General features: G+C 36.4%; 3 protein-coding genes across 6 annotated transcripts; 1 reads left to right on the forward strand and 2 right to left on the reverse strand.

Annotated features, from left to right (window-relative positions):
- Nucleotides 1-1,201: 1,201 nt before the first annotated feature.
- Nucleotides 1,202-7,158, reverse strand: LOC111800128. The gene is made up of 4 exons (XM_023683714.1): nt 6,983-7,158; nt 6,027-6,467; nt 4,368-5,481; nt 1,202-4,261 (listed from the first exon to the last, which is right to left on the reverse strand). Exons 2-4 carry the CDS (start codon nt 6,191-6,193, stop codon nt 1,619-1,621), a joined length of 3,924 nt encoding a protein of 1,307 aa, XP_023539482.1. The 5' UTR covers nt 6,194-6,467; nt 6,983-7,158; the 3' UTR covers nt 1,202-1,618.
- A 5,083-nt stretch (nt 7,159-12,241) lies between these two features.
- On the forward strand, nt 12,242-18,602 carry LOC111800785 (chloride channel protein CLC-f-like). 3 transcript variants are annotated; one of them, XR_002816020.1, is made up of 10 exons: nt 12,242-13,123; nt 13,822-14,227; nt 14,317-14,511; nt 15,353-15,807; nt 15,930-16,034; nt 16,744-16,977; nt 17,071-17,277; nt 17,479-17,699; nt 17,999-18,229; nt 18,302-18,602. XR_002816020.1 is itself a non-coding variant. In XM_023684632.1 (10 exons), exons 1-9 carry the CDS (start codon nt 12,650-12,652, stop codon nt 17,847-17,849), a joined length of 2,355 nt encoding a protein of 784 aa, XP_023540400.1. In that variant the 5' UTR covers nt 12,242-12,649; the 3' UTR covers nt 17,850-17,887; nt 17,999-18,574. The 3 variants fall into 3 exon arrangements, 2 of the variants coding, with proteins under 2 accessions (XP_023540400.1, XP_023540399.1); XM_023684632.1 differs by adding an exon at nt 17,792-17,887 and having other exon boundaries at nt 17,999-18,574; XM_023684631.1 differs by having other exon boundaries at nt 17,999-18,574.
- Nucleotides 18,375-22,650, reverse strand: LOC111800787 (probable WRKY transcription factor 2). Of its 2 annotated transcripts, none has more exons than XM_023684634.1 (7): nt 22,229-22,650; nt 21,295-21,806; nt 20,968-21,153; nt 19,987-20,858; nt 19,734-19,892; nt 19,092-19,640; nt 18,375-18,767 (listed from the first exon to the last, which is right to left on the reverse strand). In XM_023684634.1, the coding sequence occupies exons 2-7, from the start codon at nt 21,745-21,747 to the stop codon at nt 18,734-18,736; spliced, it is 2,253 nt and encodes a 750-aa protein (XP_023540402.1). In that variant the 5' UTR covers nt 21,748-21,806; nt 22,229-22,650; the 3' UTR covers nt 18,375-18,733. The 2 variants fall into 2 exon arrangements, with proteins under 2 accessions (XP_023540402.1, XP_023540401.1); XM_023684633.1 differs by having other exon boundaries at nt 18,375-18,770.
- Nucleotides 22,651-24,055: the final 1,405 nt, after the last annotated feature.

Raw genomic sequence — 24,055 nt, forward strand, 5'->3', positions numbered from 1 at the left:
ATATAAAGATTCATATATACATACTCTCACCCACCAAGCATTCGTTTCAAAAGCATATTAATGATATCAAAAGAAGAGTTAAAGGTAAGGTTAAGCTTTTAAGTTTAGTATTAGCAGAGTTCATCTGATGCTATTTCCTTTTCAGCCAGCTGTGGTTGGATTTCAGGTTAGTTTTGAAGCCCACCAAACCAAAAAGTTCAATCTTTTCAACTTAGTGATTGTATAGCTGGATTAACCAAAACCCATCTTATAAAAAGTTGGAAGCACTTAGGAACACCAACCATCAACCATGGCTTTAATGATGGTTTTGTTAAAGAGAAAAGGGTTTGGTTCTATGAGATCTTACGTCGATCAGAGAAGAGGACGAAACATTCCTTATAAGAGTGTGAAAACCTCTCTCTAATAGACGTGTTTTAAAAACTTTGAAGGGAAAGCTCAAGAAGGACAATATCTATTAACGGTGGGCTTGGGTTGTTACAAATGGTATCAGAGCTAGACATCGAGCAATGTGTCAACAAGGACACTGAGCCCTAAAGGGGTGGACACTAGACGATGTGCTAGCGAGGACGCTGAGTCCTGAAGGGGGGTAGACACCGAATAGTGTGCCGACAAGGACGCTAGGCCTCGAAGGGGTGGATTGTGAGATCCCATATCGATTGTAGGAGAAAACGAAACATTCTTTATAAAGGTGTAGAAACCTTACTCTAACAAATGCGTTTTAAAATCCTTAAGGGGAAGTCCAAGCTACGAACAGTAGTCTTTGGACAAACCGAGAAAAAGCAGTCCCAGCAGCAATGATGAGAGAGAAAGAGAGAACGAGGGAGCTTTAGATCCAAAAGTGAAAAGGAATAGCCCTTCATTTCCATTCCTGTCTGCAAATATTCCCAACATCCGTATCACTTCTCTTCTTTAAAGTGCCTCTCTCTCTCTTAAATGGCCCCGCTGCCACCTCCGCACGAACAGAGAGAGTCTCACATTGACTAATTTAGGGACGGATTATGGATTTATAAGAAATATATCTCCATTGGTACGAAGCCTTCTGGAGAATCTCAAGACAAGTCATGAGAACTTATACTCAAAATGAACAATATCATATCATTGTGGGGTGGAGGTTAGTAGTTTCTAATTCCAATCTAATGCAGCTTCATTATGTTGTTTGTTTCCTATCATGTTTGTATTGAATCTGTGAAACCTTTAAGACTAGCAGCAAAATAAACGATGGTCATAAACTCATACCTATGAAGTTATTTACTTACAACTGAACAGGAAAAACGCTTCACCTATCGGGAGAGCTCGGTTTCATTATGTTTCGGTCAAAGGTTCGAAACGATTATTCTTCGAAAACCACTTGTACAATATATAGTATCAGACCTCTCCATAGCTTTAGAACTGAACTCCATTGTATGTATCTTCTTCATCTGGTAAAACGTATTGTTACTCACTGCTTATGTCATTGCTTGATGGTTTCCATAGGTCAGCAGCATCTCGAAAACATTTGGCTACCGAAAAAACGACCAAACATTTGGAAGATACATTCGGATATTAGGCATTGATTGTTCGAAGAACTGCAACGAGCAAAGATGTCGAGTAACTCTTTCTTGTGGATATAACAAAGCTATTAAAAGACTCCCCTCCTGCAGACGTATGCCGATTCCGAGTTACAATCCCACTTTACAGGACTGGTGTGATCTTTCCGGGAGGGGGTCGACTGAAAACTTGAATTGTGTAATGTCGCGGTTTTGTCGAGATTAGATACGTCCTTTGGTAGATAACAAAATGCATTTACATCAGGTGCTTTTAACTGAAGAGTAGTCCTCATGCCTCCTTTTGGATCATTGGCATTGAATCTAGCTTCATGGTAAGAAGCATCACCCATTGCATACACTTCCTTGGTAGGATTGGTTGCAGAAAGTGCATTCATCTGCTGATGATCAGGCATTTCTTGAGTACTACTTGTGTTGTACATGGCTGCGTCGTTTTGTTTCCGCCCAGGACGGTTCAATGCTTCGTCTGTGTAGTCACTCGTGTATGCTCGGGAGTCTATCTGCTGCTTCAGAAAAAAAGCGACCGGTTCTCGAACATGTGGTGATAATGTATTCAGATTTGCAGGGTTCCTGAAGCCATTTGACAACCTTACATCAAGACTCCGCCCAAATGCGTTACCTGCATCTTGAGTTTTCGAAGGATCTCGAGGCGACCAATGAGGAAAGGAACAAGAGGCTTGATTTTGAACACGTTGCGACGAACCGCCAGCAAATCTTGGAACCGGAGTTGAGACGTGGTTAAGTTGTGGATGTGGCTGAGGCTGCTTAACTGGCATAGCTACATCTTCCTCTTCTTTGTTTACCACCATCAGATTCTTACCCATTAACCTGAGTACAGGATTAGAAGTAACTGGACTGGCAGGCTCACGTTTAGTCCTTGAAAACTCGAGTCCTGGATCGTGGAAACCATTTACTGAATGGGACTTGAACGGAGACTTATCGACCGGAAACACCATACTCCTAGACATTGTATGTTGGGAATGGCTCTCAGGCATAATATCCAAGCTGTTTGGTCTAACGTTCAGACTATAAGTTATCTGCTTTCTGTCCATGGCTGGCATGGTTTCTAAACTCGACGACTGATGCCCTGTCGGTTCTTGATAGGCTACATTGATGTCTTGAAAAGCTTTGTCAGTGTCAGCCCTCTGACAACGGCAAGGCTGGACATCATTTACGACGCCAAGAGTTCCCCTTTCTGCACCAGCATTTGGAGGTACCGAGCCCGATTTATCGTGAAATCCATCCGATGATACTCCAGATGAATTATTATGCTTCAAACAAGATCTAGCTGCTGTGGCGTTTGAGATGGTTGATGTTGCAGAAATAGGCGAACTTGATGAAACCCCATCAACCAAATCATGCTGATCTTGGCAAGAATGAACCCAGCTATTGCTCAATGAAGAATTTCCTCGATATTCTTCGGATCTCGTATCCCTGAGGGGACTTGGCAAGAATGATCCTGGAGGTCCCGGAATAGATATTGGATCGACCTCGAAACAAGAACTTCCTCGCCTGATTTCAGAATCCAATTCTCTTTCAACATCATGCTCAATCATGGCACTGCAATCTTCATCACCAAAGAACATATCTTTTGTTCCATCTGATCCATAGAAGAAGCATGAACAATTCTGTGTAGATTGTAGCATGACCCTTGTCTTATGAAACTGTGGATCCATGGATTTACAAAAGCACATGAAACTCTCCTTTAGAGCGAGTTTTGAAGACGAATCCACACTAACATCTTCGCGAAACGAATTTTCTTCACTACCAAGTTCAACGCCTTTGATTTCTTCTCGAAATTCAGCACGCGTTCTAACATGAGAATCCATGTTTTCCTCCTCGTGACATCCATCGTATTCGAATTCTGAATCCGAACTACTAAAAGCTATGGCTTTGCTCATCGAATCTATATTTCTTCTGTTTTTTAGTTCACTGCTTACTTTGGGAGATGCTACTTCAGTAACGACCTCCTTCGTCGATCGATCACTTTCAATACTCCCATCTGATGAACTATGGCTGTGATCAAATGACGAATGCCAGGGAATCGTCCCGTCGTCGACATATGACTCAAATTGGTCTCTAGGCTTCTCATAGGTAGAAAGTCGATTAAACCGACTGTTGACAAGTATCTCTTTTCTTCGAGCCAGATTCAACTTCCTGGCTTTCAGTGCATTAGCATGGTAATTTCTTGACAACTTGTTAGATCCAGGAGGCAAATTAGATGGCTGATAATCTTGTATGACTCTCCCATTAGTCTTTCGAGGTTTTACCGAACAATTGATGCCAATAAAACCGCTACGTTTGCTCAGACGATTCGTAATCTTTTTCCTTTGTGTCAGAGAATCAGTATCAACCATTTCTCCAGAAAATGCACTTCTCAAACTCCTCCTCACTGGAGACCACCCTCTCTTATCTGAAATATCGACTTCGTACTCCGTGTTTTCAGTTCTCTCACTGCTTTCAGGAGATGAACCACTGGTCTGCTCCTGAACTTGACTCCTCTCAAGAACCGATCGATCCACCGCTACGCCATGAGACACATGCCATTTAAACATAGAAGGTTGATGATATCCCTCTTTCCTAGAGCTCTTACTGGCTCTAGTTCGTTTCGAGCAGGCCCACTGTCGTAAAGTCCCGGAGTCATGTGGTTTCACTTGCTTTGTTATTTTATGCACCTCCAAGCTACTACTTCCTTTAAGCTGATTGTGTTCTTGAACCTTATCAGTCAGTCAAGAACAGATAAACTCAGCAAGCATACAAAGCTAAATGATAATGCCACATTAGTAGAAAACAGCAGAGTTCATAGTTTATTGAGTGGTATACCTGAGAAATGCACTTTTGAGCTGAAACTTTTCTACCTTGAGCAGATGCATGGCTTTTGTTCTTTTTGGTACAATGGAACTTCCTTTCCTTAACTCCTCTGAGTTTCCGTGAACCGACATCATCTTGCACGTCAGGCAACGACAACGGAGAGCTAAACTTTGACAAAATTCGAAGCTTTGTGCCATTGGCGTCGATATAAACTGCAGCGTCTCCATTATCACCAATGTCCTCAGGATGAACTGACACCACCTTCTGTTTTTTTCCTTCATTAGTATTAGTAGTCTGATGATTTTCAATATCTTGAGCTTGAAAGCCTGACAAAGTAGCCCAAGCTGTACCATTTCTTCTGTCAAGCTCTTCCAACGTGCACGGACGTGCTGTAGCATAGATATCAACCATCAACTTCGTCTTCCTCGGCTTGATCCTATACCGTGTGAGTTTGGAGTCTGATGAACACTTTGGAGTTGATGCTATAGAAAGGCACTGATCAATATGGGCATTTAAAGTAGTGTTTGATGAAGAGGAGAACGTCTTGCAGACAGGGCATACTTTTGAAGCCATCGACTCCGATACGATACTAAAACTCGTAGCAATATCTGCAGCTGATGTTTGGTCGATATGATTAGTAGATTTTCTGATTATCTTGCACATTTTACCCGAGGTTTTGATTTTAATTTCGTTCTTTTTGGATGCTCGAAAACCAGTAGTCTCCACCTCAGCCAGTGTTTCCAATAAACTATTGGTTCTTAAGGATAAACTAGATGGTCCACTTGTAGAAGCCAATTCATTTTGAGATTGTGAGATGCTTGTCATGGTGGAAGACAAACCATTTTCTCCTTCACAAGGGCTTACTTGCTTTTCATCCAACTTTGCAGCTGATGTGTCTAGTTCTACATGTTCTTTCGCCTCAGAAACATCCCGCAAAACATTATCGAACTCTCGGGTCGAAATTTCACCTCCACACCCCGCAAGCCGATGGTTTCTCACACAATCCGTGGACTGAAACGGTGGTAACAAATCCTTTACTCCATGTTTCAAGCAAAGCTGCAAATTCTTGAGGGAAAACGGCCAGTTGTTTCGGATATCCTTGCTCCGTGTGTTGAACACATAATCTCTGCATCAAAACCATTTCTTTTCGTTAATTCTCGTATATTGGTCGGTCTTCAGCCTAGCCGTTAGAGACCAGAAAGCTAACAAAAAGCAAAACCTTGAGAACTTATGCTCCTACCAATAAACGGTCTGGACATGGACGAAAGTAAATCAAGAGAAACAAACAATAACGACGTCTCATGGCTCGTGAATAAACATACAACACAAAACACTAAGAATTCCGAAAGGAGGCAGCTCTATGAAATCCACATCCACACAAAAGCATGAAGAAAAGCAAAAATGATTAGTAAAAAGAAACATAAAATATGTGAAACAGGCAAAACAAACCCATTAAGGAGCAAAAGTCTTGTAGTATAAACAGGCTAAGAGGTGTCTGAAAATATGGACAAGATGGGTATCATGAATTAGGCCACATGGTGGGGCTAAACTAAAAGCAAGCAACAATTTAGCATGTGGATCTACCCCAACAACAGAGATTTTCCCAGATGAAAGAACATCACTGTTTATCATCAAACAAAGGGTGAGGAGGAGGAGGAGCTGAATCAATACCTCAAGGAGAAGTTTGGGAATGTGGAATGGTCAAGAACAGCGGCGCTTGATAGATCCTCCTCTGGCAAAGGAAGGTGATGTTGAGAAGGCCTCTCATCATCATCATTAACGTTGGCTTTCAGCTGCTGAAGTGGGGGATCTGGTGGAGGGTTTTCAATGGATAACATCTGATGAAAAGCTTCGGTGATGATCTTGTGCTGTTCTTCAAACAGTCACAAGCTCGTCTACTACTACTACTACTACTACTACTATCTCCACTACTAGACCTTATCTTTAACTTAGACTTCAGCATATATATAAAAGAAAAAAGTACAGTCTTTTTCTCTCTCTTTCTTTACCTTCTTCTTCCTCCTTGTTTCACTCAAAATCTTCAGCAGTCACCAAAAACCAACCCAGAAACAGAAAGATCAAGCAACCCCACCAGAATTTTCATCCATTAAGCTGCAAAAAGTGAAGAAATTAGCATGAAATCATGAATTATAAGAGAGATCCAAGGCAATAGAGGGCAGAATAGAAGGGTGTAGAACTAAGTAGAACGTTATTTTATGTGATGGAAATGAGATTTAGAAAGGTTAAGCAATGAATCGTGAAGGAAAAGAATGAAAAAGATATATGAACATGATTTCATGCGGTTTAAACCCCAAGCTCAAAATCAAAATCAAGAGTCTAAAAGTCCTCAAAATAGGCATGAAATTAACAGAAGTTTCAAAATCTGAAAGGTCAGATGAGGAAACGAAAAGGCACAAAATTAGAAGAAGTTTCAAAATCAAACAAAAAAAAAAAAAAAAACCCATCAAAGAACAAGAAATGAACAGACGATTGAAGAAACCAAACAAGAAAAAACCCCCCAAAATCTAGCTGGAAAAAGAGAACCCAGAAACAACAAGAGGAAATTGAAGAGAAAAACAGAACACCCAGAAGAGGAATGATGGAAACAGAGGAGTTAGAACACAAACCTATGCATCTGGGGAAGAAATGAGAAGGAAGTCGATAGGAGGGAGGGTGTTGGGGAGAGGGGAAAAATAGAGAAGAGGAGAGGAGAAGAGAGGAAAAAACAGCACCACCCACTAACACATCAAAGGGGCATCAGGTTCTTTGTTTTGTTTTGTGCTTTGTTTTTCTCTCTCCTCTGTCCNAAAAAAAAAAAAAAAAAAAAAAAAAAAAAAAAAAAAAAAAAAAAAAAAAAAAAAAAGCAAGCTTTGTAGCACTAAACACACCACGATTCACTTGTGAATATGCGTCAACAGACCCGTCTCTCTTTGTGGAGGAGGAGAGAGAAAACCAATAATGAAGAGAGAGAAAGAGAAGGAAAAAGGTGAGTTTTTTATTTTCTTGTGTGTACAATTTTTGTAAAATGACATTAACACAAACAATACACAAAGCTGTCTAAACACGTCTCCTACCAAATTCACTTTTCCATTCCATTTTCACTCTTTCGTTTTTTAATTAATCTAAATATTAATTCATTCATTCATTTGTATCTCCAGCCCTTAATATTTGTCTTTGTAAATTCTCCTTTCATTCTTTTTATATAGAAGTGTTCTCGTATCGTGAAAAACGTGATCAATCCTACCTAACTTGTATGGGGTTAGAAACAACTCTTCACGTTCATATGATATTCTCTACTTTGAACGTTCTTCTAACTATATTTTTAGTTTTTCTTATGTACTCATGATTCAACAATCTTTAACACATGATTTTCGGTAAAATTAGATTGAGTTGAATTGAACGAACACAAATTTATTATTAATTTTTTTAAAATATACTTTTTTCTTATATTCCATATATTTATTTTATTTTTCTATTTAATTACAATTTTTTGGATTATTTATTCGTAACAACTCACAAAAATATTTTTAAAATATATATTCCCATTCAATTAAAATTTTAATTAAATGTTTGAAAATAAATGAGTAAAGATTTTATTAATTAAATTTTATTTTATTAAAAATAAAAAAATTAAATAAATGATACAAATAACTCAATCCAACCAAGTTTATTTAATAAGAATTGATTGAGTTAAAAAAATTTAATATTTGAACAAAAAAATATATATATATATATATTAACTCTACCAACTAATTCAAAATTAGTAAACATTAAGATTAAGGATGTTCATTTTACGGAGCCTGGCTTCGTGGGACCTCTCTCAAACGAGAAAGTTTCCCATTTAGAGACGGGAAATGTAGAGAGAGAGAGGAGAATATTTTTTCTTGTTAGATAAATGAAGTTGGAGACGAAATTATATTCTTTATCCTCACCTAATTTTCCGCCCTATATTAATAAAATAAATTAGTTAATTTTGAAATAATTTTCTGCCCTATATTAATAAAATAAATTAGTTAATTTTGAGATGTTTATCATCAAATACTTTTTTAATTATTATAAATTATGTTATAATATTAAGATTTGAAATTTTAGAAATTCAAAATAAATAAAAAAAAGGAGAGAGAAATAATAATAATAATAATAATAATAATAATAATAATAATAATAATAATAAGAGATTTGAGTGACGGCTACCCCCAAAATGTCGGTTTTTTATTCAGTTTTGTTTTTTTGGTTGAAAAATTGATGATAAAAACACAAAACTGTAGCTACACGACAAACAACCCCATCTCCGTTTTCACATTAATCCTCCTTGCCTTCCACTATCCACTTTTACACATAATGTTTATCGTTTTCTATAATAGTATGATATTGTTCACTTATAGGCTTCACCTATCCATTTACATGACTCTTCGTTATTTGGACCACATTTGTATCAATGATAGGAACGATGAACCTTCATGATGGTATGATACTGTTTACTTTGAGCATAAGCTCTCGTTATTTTATTTTTACCTTTTTCCGAAAATGCCTTATATCCAAACCTACCGCTAGCAGATATTGTCCTCTTCTAGCTTTTCCTTCAAGGGCTTACTCGCAACGTTTTAAAGCGAGTCTACTAGAGAAAAGGTTTCACACCCTCATAAAAAATGTTTTGTTACCCCATTCAAACTGATGTAATATCTCACTGACTATAAAGTTATGAGGTTAGAACGGTAGATAGTATGTTTAAAATATGTGAAAATTCATATTTTAAATTTGTGTTGTGTATGTTGGGATATGGAGTCCGATGCGTAAATATATTTGGAAGATATTTAATAAATTGAAACCATAAGTCAGTACTCTCAAAATGTACTTCTCTCATTGATCGAGTATGTACGTTGTTGAGCAATCCTAACCATTGGTATCAAAGCTAACAACTAGTATCGATCCTAACAGTGTATTTATTGAGATGTAATGAGATCGGTAAACTAAGTTGATATTTATTCTCCGTTGTTTTGTAATTGCGATTTCGATAAAGTGTTGAAAAGTACCATTTCTTATAAATATTTGGTGTCAAAGTCCTTATTTTTGTTAAATTAATTTGACTAATTCAATGGTATAAATAAAAAAGGGCTAAATTAATTTTGTACGTCAAAAATGTAATTATTTTATTTTTATATGACAATGTTGAAATTTAATATTGTACTTCATTTACCATTAAATTTAAACCCGATTCCTTTTTAGGTATGATTACAACTCCTTTGACCATACGTCTTGACAGTGTTCTTAGCCAACCAACCCATACCAAGGACAACACCATAGTCCTTATTCATATCACATCCAACGACCGATATGATACCTATTCTTAGAGTTTTCTAGGTCTCAGTCGACTCGATCCCTTAATCCAAATTTTGAGTATTAATTTTAAAGACTTTTGAACCCATATCATATTATGTGGTCATATAATGCTCGAGATTCTAGATCCCTCATATAAGAATTCATTTCATCCCTCCTAATAAATACATTATAACAATAACTCTCCTTTTCACGTCTTTATTTAATAGAAATTTTTTAAATAACTCAGAATATTATAAATACTGTCCGAAAGGATAAGTTTAGGATTAGTGATTATAAAAATACTCAGTAAGTAGCTCCACTTATATGAGTGTAGTTTCTTGTAATTAGTTCGCACTACTAATCCAAAAAGTTGGATCATACTTATCCTCAAAGTCTAAGCGTGCAACTAGCTACTTCTCGACCAACTCAACTAAGCTACATATTAACATAAACCATGACTCCGGACGATTGGTGACCCTTTAAAGTTCCAAGATAACAACGTCATAAATATGAGAGGAGCAACCCCGTAGATGAACTGAGTAAAATATATACGCGGGTAGTCATAAAATGACTCCTCGTTAATAAAGGTATTTAGCGATCATCTAGAGCTCGATCATGGTAACATCGTCGTGTTCAAAAACTCGAAGAAATTTGAATCGAATGGATCGAATTGATACCAACATACAACAGCTGGTTGCGTCTTCCTTGCAAACGCAGCAAAAATCTGAAATCAGTAGCGGCGGAGCTATGAGTTTTACAGCAATCGGCGGTGGAACGACGGACGAAGCGGTCCACGGTGTTACGCCAGCCTTTATAATGCATTGTCGGCTGCCCTTGTTGGTCATTCATACCACTTGTCGGTCAATGGCCGGTGGTATTTTTCAATTTTTTTATATTTTTAATAAATTATTATTATTTTCTTTTAATTTCCGTTCTTGGGCCTTACACTACTAAAGCCCATACTTCCTAAACCTTTATTCCATGGATTGGGTTGGGTTGGGCTTAAAATGCCCGGCCCATCCTAAATCCAGCCCATTAAACAAACAACAAGAAACTATGATCAAGTTGTTATTCTTGATGTGTATATATATTATTAATCTTTGTTTACTATTTATTTAATTAAGAATTATTAAATTAAAATATATGGTATTGTTAAATAATTAATAAATAATTCATAAATGAGCTACTTATGGAATATATTATTATAAATTAATAACATGTTATATAAATTAATGTTTGTTTCTTGAAATCCATAAAATTATTATTATTTTAATACAAATTTTCTTTTAAAATTTACTTGTTTTACTGATTAATGACCCCAAATTTCAACAAAACATATGGTTTTCTATTTTAATTTTATTTATATTTATATTATGACTTTTGACAATAAAATTATAATTTAAATTTAAAATACTTTTTAAACATGGTCTTCTTTAATTTTTTTTTTTTAAACATTTTTTGAGTTTATAAATATAAATAAAAATATATTAATTAATTTATAACTATGTAACTATGTTTTTAATTGATAATTTTTTAAATTAAAAATATATAATATATTTTTAGCTCTCTTAGCTTAACAAAATTTTAAAAAATTATATATAAAAAAAAATCATTAAAAATTAAAAGTTAAAAGTTAAATAAAAGAATGATCTAGACACATCAAATTAAATACATATAAATGACACATAAAATATTAATTTAATGATACATAATTTAATTGAATTCTTAATTAGTTTATATTAATTAAAAATTGTTAATATAATGTTTAAGTTACCACAAACCACTTCCATTAAGAACATACCTTTCTCTGGACGGAAGATAAGTATTTTTTTTTTTTTTTAAATATGTTTATTATGTTTTTCAATTAAGTTAACGATGAATCATACTAGATTTAATCTACCGAAAATTCAACTCAAATAAGTCGATTTAGTTTAATCCACCTATTCCTTAACGTGAACTTAGATCTCTAACATGCTCCACGAGATGGAGCTTCGAAAGATTAGACAAGAGTTGGATAATAAGCGGTTGATCTGCTTATGATGTAGTAGAAGTTTGTAAGAGCCAAAATTTCCTGCTAGTAGACATGTTCGTTTTAACCTATTACGTATAAAAACAAAATAAATTTTTATTTATATTATGTATATCATTATCTAATTTTCAAATATATCTAGTTCACACGAAAGACTATCATGTTCAAATAATAATTTAATAGGTTCATGGTACAGGGATAAAGTTGAGTGTTTTATTCCAGTAACACTATTGATACACTTTACTCGGCAATTCTTTCAAATAATTTGGTCAAAATAGTTTACGTGAAAATATGTGAATAAATATATTGTATATAATGAGTTCGTATAAGATTAGTACATCCAAGAAATGTGGGTATTGGCGATTAATTAAAGAATCGCCAGCAAATATATATATATATATATATATATATTTATATATAATATGCATTTATTTCCAAAAATTTGGGAGTAAAAACTAATATTTTAATTTCTTTTTCTTTTCCGATCTGATTGGGAAAAATGTAGAAGTAGGGTCTTGCAGTATTGAATTAATTAATTAATTTGATTGAGATACACAAAGATTCATACAATAATGTCCATATTTTGAAGATGGAAATCATAGGAAGATCGCACGCAGGATCAATAAACATATAGCAATCTGGTAGCTGCCATGGAAGAAACCTAGCAAATTAGTGCCCCCAGAATTTACACGATTTTGGAAGCGCAGCATCTAATGCGGAACGTGAAGCGGCGTTGTTCCCTGTTTACTTTTTTTATGCGTCACTTTCTTCCGCCGGGTTTCTTCCCGGTTCCACAGAGCTTGCCGGGATTTCAATTCTGAAAAATTTTCCCATTCCAAAACCGATTTCATTCATTACCCATTTCTCCATTTTCGTTGAATGACTTTCACTTGTGCTATTTAACGAGAGGGTCACCGTCCTCCTCCGACTTGGGAGCAATTTGGCTATGGCGGAAGCGGAATTTTCCGATCAGAATCGCCTTCTTAGATCCATGGAGGATCACAAAGGGGAAGATCATGATTTAGAATCGCAAGATGGAAATGGGATTCAGCCATTGAGAAATAACAGTGGAAAACGAGGTGTGATTTTGGATATGTTTCATCATCTCAATCGTGGAGGAAGCTTCTCTGGTCGTCGTCTTAGTTATAAGCGTCATGATATGGATAATCATGCCGCTACTTTCAGCCCTACTTCTCTTAATATTGTTGGTAGAGCTCGTACGGCCTCTTCTTCTTCTTCTTCTTCTTCTTCCGATCGTCACAACAATTTCAATTCATATCCTCTTCATGCCCCGACTGGAAGCGATACCGAAATTGACGAAAATGTTGATGATACTGCCGCTCCTGAATGGGCTTTGCTCCTTATTGCCTGTCTCCTTGGCCTCGCCACCGGCCTTTGTGTTGCAGCTTTTAACATGGGGGTTTGTTTCTCTCATCTGTTGATCTTTCTTGATGTTCTGATTGATATCTGCAATAATGGTGCATCCTTTTCCTTTCATGTCTTCATTGTTTCTGTACCAGATTTCGTAGTTACTAATGACTTGATAGCTACATTCTGGTTTAATTAACTATTCAAATTTGTACCTGCTTTTTATCCATTTGGTTGGTGATGATGTTAGCAATTTAAGATTGAACAGGCTCAGCCGAATTCCAATTGTTTTTAGTCACTAGGTGTTACAATGCTTCTAATATCAATAACGACGACGACGAGGAGATGTTTAGTCCCCCATAAAAGAAAAAGTAAGAAGAGAAAGTGGTTGATCTTAACCTATTAGCTTATGCTTTTAAATTCAGTGTTGATTCAACAAAAACAAAAGAGAATAAAGCCAACATTTTCAACTAAATTGCACTTTCATAGCAGCTCTCTTGAATGAATTTTAGTGACTGCATTATCTTGGTACTAAAATGTTTCTCTCTTTTTAGCAATTATGGTTTAAATAACCTTTTGGCGTCCTGGATGAACTTGGATTTCCTCCATTTCTTTTTAAGAAACAATATTTTTATTTTGTGTGATTTTCCTTGTTTCAATGAAAATATCCTGTTAAAGAAGAGCTTAATTAAGCACTTGAATGACAATAAGCTTTATGAGAATTTTGCTGATGCCATGGTTCTCAAGTAGGTACATGTAATCCATGAGTGGGCCTGGGCAGGCACTCCAAATGAGGGTGCTGCTTGGCTTCGCTTACAGAGAATGGCCGATACTTGGCATCGCATTCTATTGATACCGGTAACTGGAGGTGTTATAGTGGGTATGATGCATGGTTTGCTTGAGATACTCGGCCAAATAAAACAGTCGAGTACTTCCCAGAGGCAAGGATTTGATGTACTCTCTGGAGTTTTTCCTACAGTTAAAGCTATTCAGGCAGCCATCACTTTAGGTACTGGCTGTTCACTGGGTCCTGAAGGACCTAGTGTAGATATTGGGAAATCATGTGCCAATGGATTCTATCTTATGATGGAAAACAACAGTGAAAAGATAAAAATAGCATTTGTTGCGGCTGGTGCAGCTGCTGGAATTGCTTCAGGTATCAATTGTTTTTTGTTCCTGATCTTTCCTTTCACAGAGACGTCTGCATGATCAATGGCTAATCTTTTTTGTGACCTTTTCATTTAGGCTTTAATGCAGCCGTTGCGGGTAGCTTCTTTGCAATAGAAACTGTATTAAGGCCTTTACGTGCAGAAAATTCACCTCCATTTACGACTGCAATGATCATATTGTCATCTGTTATTTCTTCTACAGTCTCGACTGTTTTACTTGGCACGCAGTCTGCTTTCACAGTACCTGCTTATGATTTAAAATCTGCTGCTGGTATTTTTCACGTTCACCTTTCATTCGGTCGTTTAAATTATCCAAAATCATAATTCGTTTAATCGGCATCATTTTGGGGTATGAATCTATGCATATCATAATCATTGCCATCCTATATTTGTTTCTTTTTTATTATTGTTGTTATACCTTCAAATTTGATGAGGAACATTACAAGCTTCATTGATACAAAGAGAGGCATTCTTCAAAGTGAAGCTAGATATAAGTTCATGCTTAACAATGTGGGAGATTAATCTACTAGGGGAATCGACAATCAATATAGAATGGAGAGGAGATAGGGCTCCACTTGACTAAGGCCTCTAGAAGTCCAAAATTTCCCTTTTGGTTTATCGTTAATGATGACGAGGAGAAAAAAAAGGACACCGGAGACACGAGCTTATAACCATATCCTCCATTTATTATTGAATCCTTTAGCTTTAAGAATGGTATAAAAAAAGTTCTAATCCACTTTGCCGATAGCTTCCTTAGGATTGAGTGTGATGCCAACCCTTTCCTTTTTCTTTTCTTTTTCCAATCATATATGATTTGTAGGCCAATTGGACAGAGTGAGGTTGCGGGATAGTATGGCTTTAGCTCTTACAAATTGGACTTTAGCCTAGATCTTATATGCACTTAAAAGGGGTTAGTTGTGGATTGTTTTGGCGTCTTTTCTCTTTGGTGTCAGCATATGAATTTTTCGTAGAGGTTAGCATCAATGGTATCAATTTCAAAGAATCTTTGTAGAACTGCCGTGGAACAATTTGACTGTAAAAAGTGTCTGAATCATTAATATACACGCCTACTAATTTTGATTGATTACTGATTACCTCATGTTTCATTGTAGAACTTCCGTTGTACTTGATATTGGGAATGCTATGTGGCGTTGTGAGTGTAGCAGTGACACGTTTAGTTGCTTGGTTCAGTAAATTATTTGAATTCATCAAGGAAAGATTTGGCTTTCCTCCTGTTGTCTGTCCTGCTTTAGGCGGCTTGGGAGCTGGAATAATAGCTCTCAAGTACCCTGGAATCCTTTATTGGGGTTTCACAAACGTTGAAGAAATCCTACATACTGGGAATCGTCCTTCTGCTCCTGGGGTTTGGTTATTAACTCAGATAGCAGCTGCAAAAGTTGTGGCCACTGCTCTGTGCAAGGGTTCTGGGCTCGTAGGTGGTCTTTATGCACCCAGTCTTATGATTGGTGCTGCTGTTGGTGCTGTATTTGGGGGCTCAGCTGTTGAAGTTATTAATGCTGCAATTCCTGGAAATGCAGCTGTTGCACAGCCGCAAGCCTATGCATTGGTAGTTTTCTTTTTCCCTAGTATTTTTCTTATTAACAGTAAATGATGCACTACTTGACTCATTTAGTGGTTACTCCAGGCAATATTTTGTTCAATTCTTTATTATTTGATGCCTTTATACAGGTTGGAATGGCTGCTACACTGGCCTCGGTCTGTTCGGTGCCTTTGACATCGGTTCTACTTCTGTTTGAGCTGACAAAGGATTATAGGATACTCCTTCCACTCATGGCAAGTATCCCCTGATATCTTTAGTACATTCTTACGGAGATAATTTTTTTAAAAAGAAAAAATCTGTAAAGAATAACCATGTCTAGTTGAGAAACTACCACTTTTCCTTGCAGTAAATCAGAGCTCGCCTTAAAAAGTCATTGCCCTATGAATTAGTTCTTCCACATATCGATTTAAAATTAGTAACCTTCATATAGTTCACCCTTCCTGGTCCTTACAGTTTGTGGAAATCGAAGGCACTCTTGGAATCCTGGAATTAATGGAGAACCTTCAAGTATTTTGCCCATACTGCTTTTGATAAAAGAATTTATGGTAATCAAGGATGTAAGTAAGGATACAGATGTGGGTGTGTCTAGGACTAAACTCACTTTCCATAACTTTTTGAATTATTATCTTGAAGGCTTCCATTATGGATATTTGTTTTCGAAATGTCTATTTCTGAAACTCTTGCTCGGTTTCGTCATCATTTTTAATCCAAAATTGGGAGTTCTCTTATTAGAACAATGATAAAAGATTGAATCTGAGCGTGAATTGTAGCATTTAGTAGTTTCCTTGACAGTTGAGCAGCCGTCACTGCACAATTCAAACGCAGGGAGTGCTGGACATTTTAAGAACTCTTTGACATCTTATTCGTGCGACATATTTTTGAAGCGTAAACTTCTCAATGAATGGATCTTATTTTCCTCACTGCTGCCAAATCTATGTGCAGGGAGCTGTTGGCTTGGCCATATGGGTTCCTTCAGTTACAAAACAGACCAAGGAAATCGAATCATCTGAAAAGCGGGTTTCAACTAGAGGTTATAGTTCTCTTTCTCCTCCTGGACATAAAGATGGGGCATCTTGGAGGTATGATAGTGGTGATAAGGACTTAGAGCTCTCTGAGGTGGTAACTCCATCTGACCGGGAATCTAATTATGAAGATAATCTTCTCGAAAAACTAAAGGTACCTATTTCTCCATCTCTCCTCCACCTCCCTCTATCCCTTCGCAGCTTGTTATTTATCCGAATTCTTATACTCGACGTTCCTGCCTTCCAGGTTTCTAAAGCGATGTCAAAGAACTATTTGAAGGTTCCGTTGTCTTTGTACTTGAAAGATGCACTGAAATATATGAAGGATAACCAGCAGAACTGTGCATTAGTGGTTGACAAGGATGATTTACTTGAGGGAATATTGACAAATGGTGACATTAAAAGATATCTCTTCAAGAAGTATGGCGACACTCTGAAGAGTGAATCACTGAGTGTACGTATCGATAATGCCTAGCAATTTTTGTTCCATGCTTTATTTTTAGACCCTGCTGGTTCTTGATCTTGGTTGCATAATCTTAGAAAATGAGATGAATGAAAATCAAGTATCTAGAAAACCAATGTCTATGGATACCTGACCTTTATTTGCTCATTTTGTTGATAATTCCTGCCTTGAGCAAACTCGCTATTATGGCAGGTGGATACCTGTCTAGTGTCCTCTATTTACACTCGAGGGATCAGTTATCGTGGGCGAGAACGAGGTATTTTGACATGTTACCCAGACAATGCTCTGGCAATTGCTAAGGAACTAATGGAGGCGAAGGGTGTAAAGCAGTTGCCCGTCATTAAGCGTGGCAGAGGAAGGAAAAGAAGAATTGTAGCCGTTCTCCACTATGATTCAATTTTTAGCTGTCTCAGGTTCTTATTGAATCTCAAAATATGGTGTTTTATAAATAAATTATCGTTTGCCTTTAAATAATTGGTACTTCCTGGATTTATATTCTCAAAAGGCTCAAGCCACCTGAAATTCCATGCCGGTTTATCCTGGGAAGAGAAAAGAAAATGTAACCAATAAAACAGTCTCCAACTTTTTTGGATATTACAAGGTCCTGACTTGATAAAAGGAAGAATGTCTCATGATTCATGGTTTTTGCATCTGGATTTTTCTTCTAAAAAGCTTCTTTTTTTTTCCTTTTTTTCTTTTTGTTTCTGTGCAGAGAGTTCGTCAATCAAAGGGAAAAAGTATATCCTAGCGGAAAAGAGATCGTCGTCCAGGAGAGCGTTGCAGATAGTCATTAAGGAACTGTGCAACAGATTCAGTACTAAAGTTCTTCAGCATTCAGAATTAAAGAACAAGCTGAATGTTGAACTATGATCTGTTTTTATTCAGAATTCTTCCCACTGATGACAGAATATTGGAAACCCTCTGGTTGTTCTTCAGCGAAGAGGTAAACTATATGGTGAGTAAATCTGATATATAATAACTTTCCATGTAATTTAGCAAATTGTATTTTACGCAGAAGCAACAATCCAAAAGCTGTAACATAATACACAGATTATTTCAGAAGAGTTGGAGAGGTTACTGAGAATTCAGGCTAAGGGATCCATATGGTTTATATTAGGATATCTATGGGCCATGCCTGTTCAAAGGATTCAGTCTCCTTACATTTTAGGTTTCAATGTTAGTTGATTCATTCACTATTCTTTGTATTGGAATATGTACTCTTGATCTGTAAGTTGTAACGGTCAGGTCTAGTGGAATCATTTCAATGAATTAGCTTATTCCCTCCGCATGATTTGTTGGGATTGTTTTCTTGGAAATCTTAACGAAGCAATACATTCTCCCCTACCCCTTTTCATATCGAAACACTTCATTGTCGTAGCCCTGCCCAACTGCTTCCCGTCTTTGAATATCGATAGTCCAACGACTTGAAATAATGTTTTGGGTTAGTCTACCCCAATGGTTTTTGTATTTGAGAGCAGCCCCTTCTGTCAAAAAGTAAAACATTGTAATGAAGCTCTAGAACTGTTGCTTGTTATGGATGTAAGAATTCAATTTTTTGTAAGGAAATACGAAATAATATAGTCAAAAGATTTCGCATCATAAACCAACTGTTTCGACTGAATTATGTTTCGTCGACTGATTTTATCAGCTAAACCAAAAGCAGAAGAGAGAAATAACTTTGAAAAGATTTTACTGATGGAACGGTCATATATGTGTTTTCATATATAATGACTGTGTGTAGAGTTAAGGACTTTTACTTTCCAAGTGAACAAATATTGGGGGGAAAAGGTAAAATAAGAACTCACATCTCAGGTCCAAGTGGAAGCCTACTCATAATTTGCTGATACACGGTTGAACCATGGGAAAAGTTCAAGCCAAGGTCAGATGTAGGTTCTACATTGGGCTCTCCTTTAGGCAACAAGAAACCCATGTCATTAACATGGTGTGCTTGTGCTAAGTATGGATGCATTGGCAGAACAGGAAGCTTGGCTTGGCCAACGGCTGCCATTGTCAGATTTCTCAGTCCAGGTTGGTTCATTCCAAAAGAGAACCCATGGGCACTGCCCATCTGCTGTCTTCCAGGAAGGCTAAACCCTGGCCTTTCAAATCTTGGAATGGTGTTCTGAGGCTGGGGTGGCCCCGGCCTGTGAATATGAGTTTGAGTCGTTGCGGTCGAGTTTTGTGTGGTTACTGGACTGGATGTACTGGAATTGATGTGGCTGCTGTTGCGAGCAGCAGGAACATCATGATTGTGCTTTCCTTCGTATGTCGTGATCACAGACTTCAGGTCATGTGATGCCCGCTCGACATGCTTCCTCACTGTGCAGCCAGGATTTGTGCACTTGTAGTAACTCCTGTACACAAGCAGTTAGTACACCATCACAAACTTGTCAACAAATACACCTGGTGACAGGATGATACCAAACAAACATGGAAATTTGATGTACCTAGGATTTGGATTTCCTTTTACAACCTTCTGCCCGTATTTGCGCCAGCGATAGCCATCGTCCAGAATATCTACTTCGCTGGTAGTCTGCACGACAACTCTAGGCTCACGGATAGCTCTAGTGGCCCCGCTCATTTCCGTTACATAAGCGTCAAGTTTCCTGATATATCAAAGCAAACCAAGTTAATTTCATGGTTTTTCCTAAAACCTATCAGTTAGATACTTTCATAAAATAAGATAGTCATGTGAAGAACCTTTTCTTAGACTCAGACTCATCTCCTTCCCCCTCATATCCCAATGTTACACTGCCATGGGTGCCCCTATCATCTTCATCTTCATCATTAGAGAATGTGGATGAGGCATCAATGGCTTCAACTGTTTCAACATGACTGCCATTTTGAGCCTGTGAAGTATTAGGCTGATTGCCATATTCAGGACCCAAGGATGCTGAAGAAGTCACCTCAAGGTTCTCATGCATCCAATCAGGAGCTCCATTTGGAATCCGTTTCTGTGAATCTCCCCAAAGGAGACCTTCAGCAGTCTGTTCGCCACCTTGTGCAGAGATGTCTAGTTGCATATTGATATGGGAATCCGAAGGTCCGGTCGCAGCTCGTCGATAGGGCGAGGGCTTTGGGTGATTATGTGTTCCTTTATAGATGATCTCTGTTATATGACCCTCATTAGATCGCTCGACTTTTTTCTTGACCTGACAGTTTGGATGCGTGCACTTATAATAACTACGAGGGTACTCGCTTCCTTTAACCTGTTTTTGTCCATATTTTCTCCAGTTATATCCATCCTCCGAGGGAGCGCCACTACCACCACCAGCCATAGAATCCCCACTGCCTCTTTGCTCCCCTTCATCCGGTTGCTCATCGAGTGGTGAAGAATGTTCACCACCACCACACAAAGAATCAAAGGTTCTTTGATCATCTGACACGGTCTTACCCACATCATCCCTCTCGACGCATGACGTAGAGAGTCCCACTTGCGGATGATGACTGATTCTGTTTTGAGGTAAAGACAGAGATGGTTCTACAAGATGAGATTGAAAATAATTTTCTGAACGTGGAACTGAAACCTCAATTCTTGGACAAGATTGTGGAAGAACAGTGGCAGAATCTGTCTACAACAACCATATATTGGAGGGCAAAAAGATTAGCAAACAAAATCAATGTGCAGTCTCTTGGTGTATATGCATCTTATAAATTGGCAACAATGGAAGGTGAAATTACTTTGCTTGCTGCACCGACATAAAAGAACGATCCAGATTCCACACCAGAACTGAATGCAAACGATGTACTGTTATTGTTGAATGGATTGTCGCTGCCTTTATCGTCGCCCTCTGACATCATCATCGAGCTCCGATTACTAACATTCGGCAAGAACGGGAACTTTCCAGTTGTGGGAGATTGCTGAGCCTGCAGTAAGACATATGGAGGAAGAAAAACTTAATGATGAACAGGTCAAGATTATGAATGTTCTTGGGGTCTATTTACAAATCAAGAACAGAATTTAATATTCACCAACTAGAAGACTTAGCATCTGAATTCAGCTTTTACCAGTGAATTAGAAAGAAAAACAGGTGAATCTAGCAATGTAGTAGGACTGAGACCAGGCGGTATTGTCAAGTAAGGAGACTTGGCATCTGAATCCAGAGATTGATCAGTGGATCTAATACTCTCCGTATTCAATCTTGGAGCATTAAATCCAGCTCTGGCTGCAATCCTTTCCACAAGACCCCCACGGAATTTCTGCCCCGAAAACGAACTTAAATCCATCGACCGATCACCAGAATTGGCACTCGGGATCCCGCCTCTTGCAACGGTGTTGTTCGATACCGGATGTTCTCGAGGCCTTTGAAATAGCTCTTCAGTTTTATCAATGGTGATAGTATCCATTGCAGGTCTAGAACCAACATCCTCCCCTAGCATTGCTGAGAAGAAGGCTCGTGTACTGGGACTTGGAGGTACCCAATCCCCAATTATAGCAACGTTATCATCAGTCCTCCCCATTACTACTCGATTGCTCGGTTAATATAAACTCGAAAATCTCGCAGAAATGTCGAGAAATCCTGAAGGGAAACAATGTAATGAATCGTATAACAATCCATATAATGTAATCTTGATTGCAACAGAAAATGGATTGGAAGCTGGAATGAGCATGCATGAACAATCCCACCTCCCAAACAAGACAGAGCCATGAACAAGCATTTTCATTCTTGTAATTTTCACATCTTAATCGTCTTAACGACAATACATGATTTTCGATTCTGTAACCTAATAATCAAACCCTAACATGAAACTTAACAACAACAAAAAAACATGTAATAAACCCTCTAAAACAGTGTCGGATCCGAAGATCGCGCGAAGATCTAAGCATTTGGCATTGAACCCAACAAAACAAAGTTTCAGAAACAGAACAGAATCAAAACCAGAGAGACAAAATTGAAGAAACTTACAAGAAACACAAAAGAGTATAGAGCTGAGTGATTACCTGAGTGATTCGGAGGCCGAAAAAGAATCAAATCAGAGAAGAACACGAAAAAACGGGTTAGCGGCAAAATCCCAGAAGCAGAATCGGAGTTCAAAACTGGGTAGAAATTAAGATCCGAAAACATTATGAATCATCTTGATAATCGGGATTGAAGAAAAACGAAAGAGATAGGGAAGAAGGGGGGAAAAAACAGGCACCCCCACCGCCTTCTTCGCTGGCTCCTTTTGTCTCTCAAATTCCCTTGAAAAAGCTCTGGTCAAAACCCAATGATCAACAATGGCCACACCAACAAAATTACAAGAAAGATAAGCTTTCACTGTTGCAATAACCAGAAGGAAGAAAATGGAGGAGAGCCTTTGAAGAACAACAAAAGCTCAAAAGCTGAGGAGATGGAAGGAAATGGATGGAATCTTTGAATTCCAAGGAACAAAAGCAAAAAAGTGAAAATAAAATTTTGAATTTTAAAAATAATTATTTAATTTCCAAAGCTTCTTTTTTAGATTTTACAGAGTATTATTGTCTCCCAATCAATAATAACAATTTTTTGTTTTTTTTTTCCTAATTTTGAAAAATCTATCATTAAAAAAAATAGAATTATTTTAAAGAATAGGCAATAATAGAATTGATTTGGTGCCTTAAAATCAGCAATAATATTCAATATAATGCATTTGTTACATATTTATATGATTTTTTTTATTAAATTTATAATATCGATAACAAGACAGATTCGGTTCATGTGAACCGAGAATGAGAATTTTCGATACTCGTATCTTTTTTTAATTCTAATAAAAAAAATTAAAATAATTGTTTGTGTCATTTTTTTTTATTGAATTTACATCGACAATTGAAAATGAGAATTTTCCATTTTTGGTGTTCATATAATTAATAAATGAAACACATTTTTTTAAAAAAATAAAATTTCTTAATTTATTTAAAAATATATTAAATTAATTATGAATTTTTTTTGGAGTGTAAAGGAAGAAAGAAATTAATTCTAAATTTAGCGAATATTTAATTACAACCATAATAAGTAAAAGGGTTTTTTTTTTTAATCTTTTAAGGAATTAAGTTTATAATGTTTAATAATAAAAAATAATACTGTTAAGAAAAATATGGCAATGATTGAATTGATTTTTTTAATATAAAAAAAAAACTTTTGAAATTACGATTTTACTTGGTTTTTGTTTTTGTTAATATGTTTTTTTTATTTGAATATAAAAATTGGAAATAAGTAATCAACTAATACTGAAATGATATAAATGTTATTGGAATTAAATTATCTTTAAAATTATAGATTAATATAAATCAAATAAAATAAATATTTATGAAATAATTGAGGTTTATAATATTTTATAAAAAAATATATAATATTATTAGAAATAACAAACATAACTATGATTGGATTGGATTGGTTTTTAAATAAAAAGAAAAATACTTTTAGAAGTACAATTTTACTTATTTCTTCTTAATATGATGATTTTTTATTATTTAAATATAAAGAAATTGGATGTAAGAAATTAAAAAAAAAAAATCATAAATAAATTAAATATTAACTGCAAAATCATTAACGCTTGATTATGAACAAAGACTAACTCGTTATGTAATATAATATGGTATAAACTGATATTAATATAATATGTATATTCATAAATATGTTATGTAAGCGTCATTATTTACATAACGTTTACTATTTACGGAGATTATTGAATATTATATTATATTGTTTTCGAAAGTAAAACGTCCTAACAATAAATTTTGAAATATTTTAGAGGTTAATTAAAATTTTAAATGAATATATTTTATTTTTGAAAAAAATATGTTAGCATC

This window comes from Cucurbita pepo, chromosome LG08 (assembly GCF_002806865.2).
Source record: "Cucurbita pepo subsp. pepo cultivar mu-cu-16 chromosome LG08, ASM280686v2, whole genome shotgun sequence".
Taxonomy (NCBI): domain Eukaryota; kingdom Viridiplantae; phylum Streptophyta; class Magnoliopsida; order Cucurbitales; family Cucurbitaceae; genus Cucurbita; species Cucurbita pepo.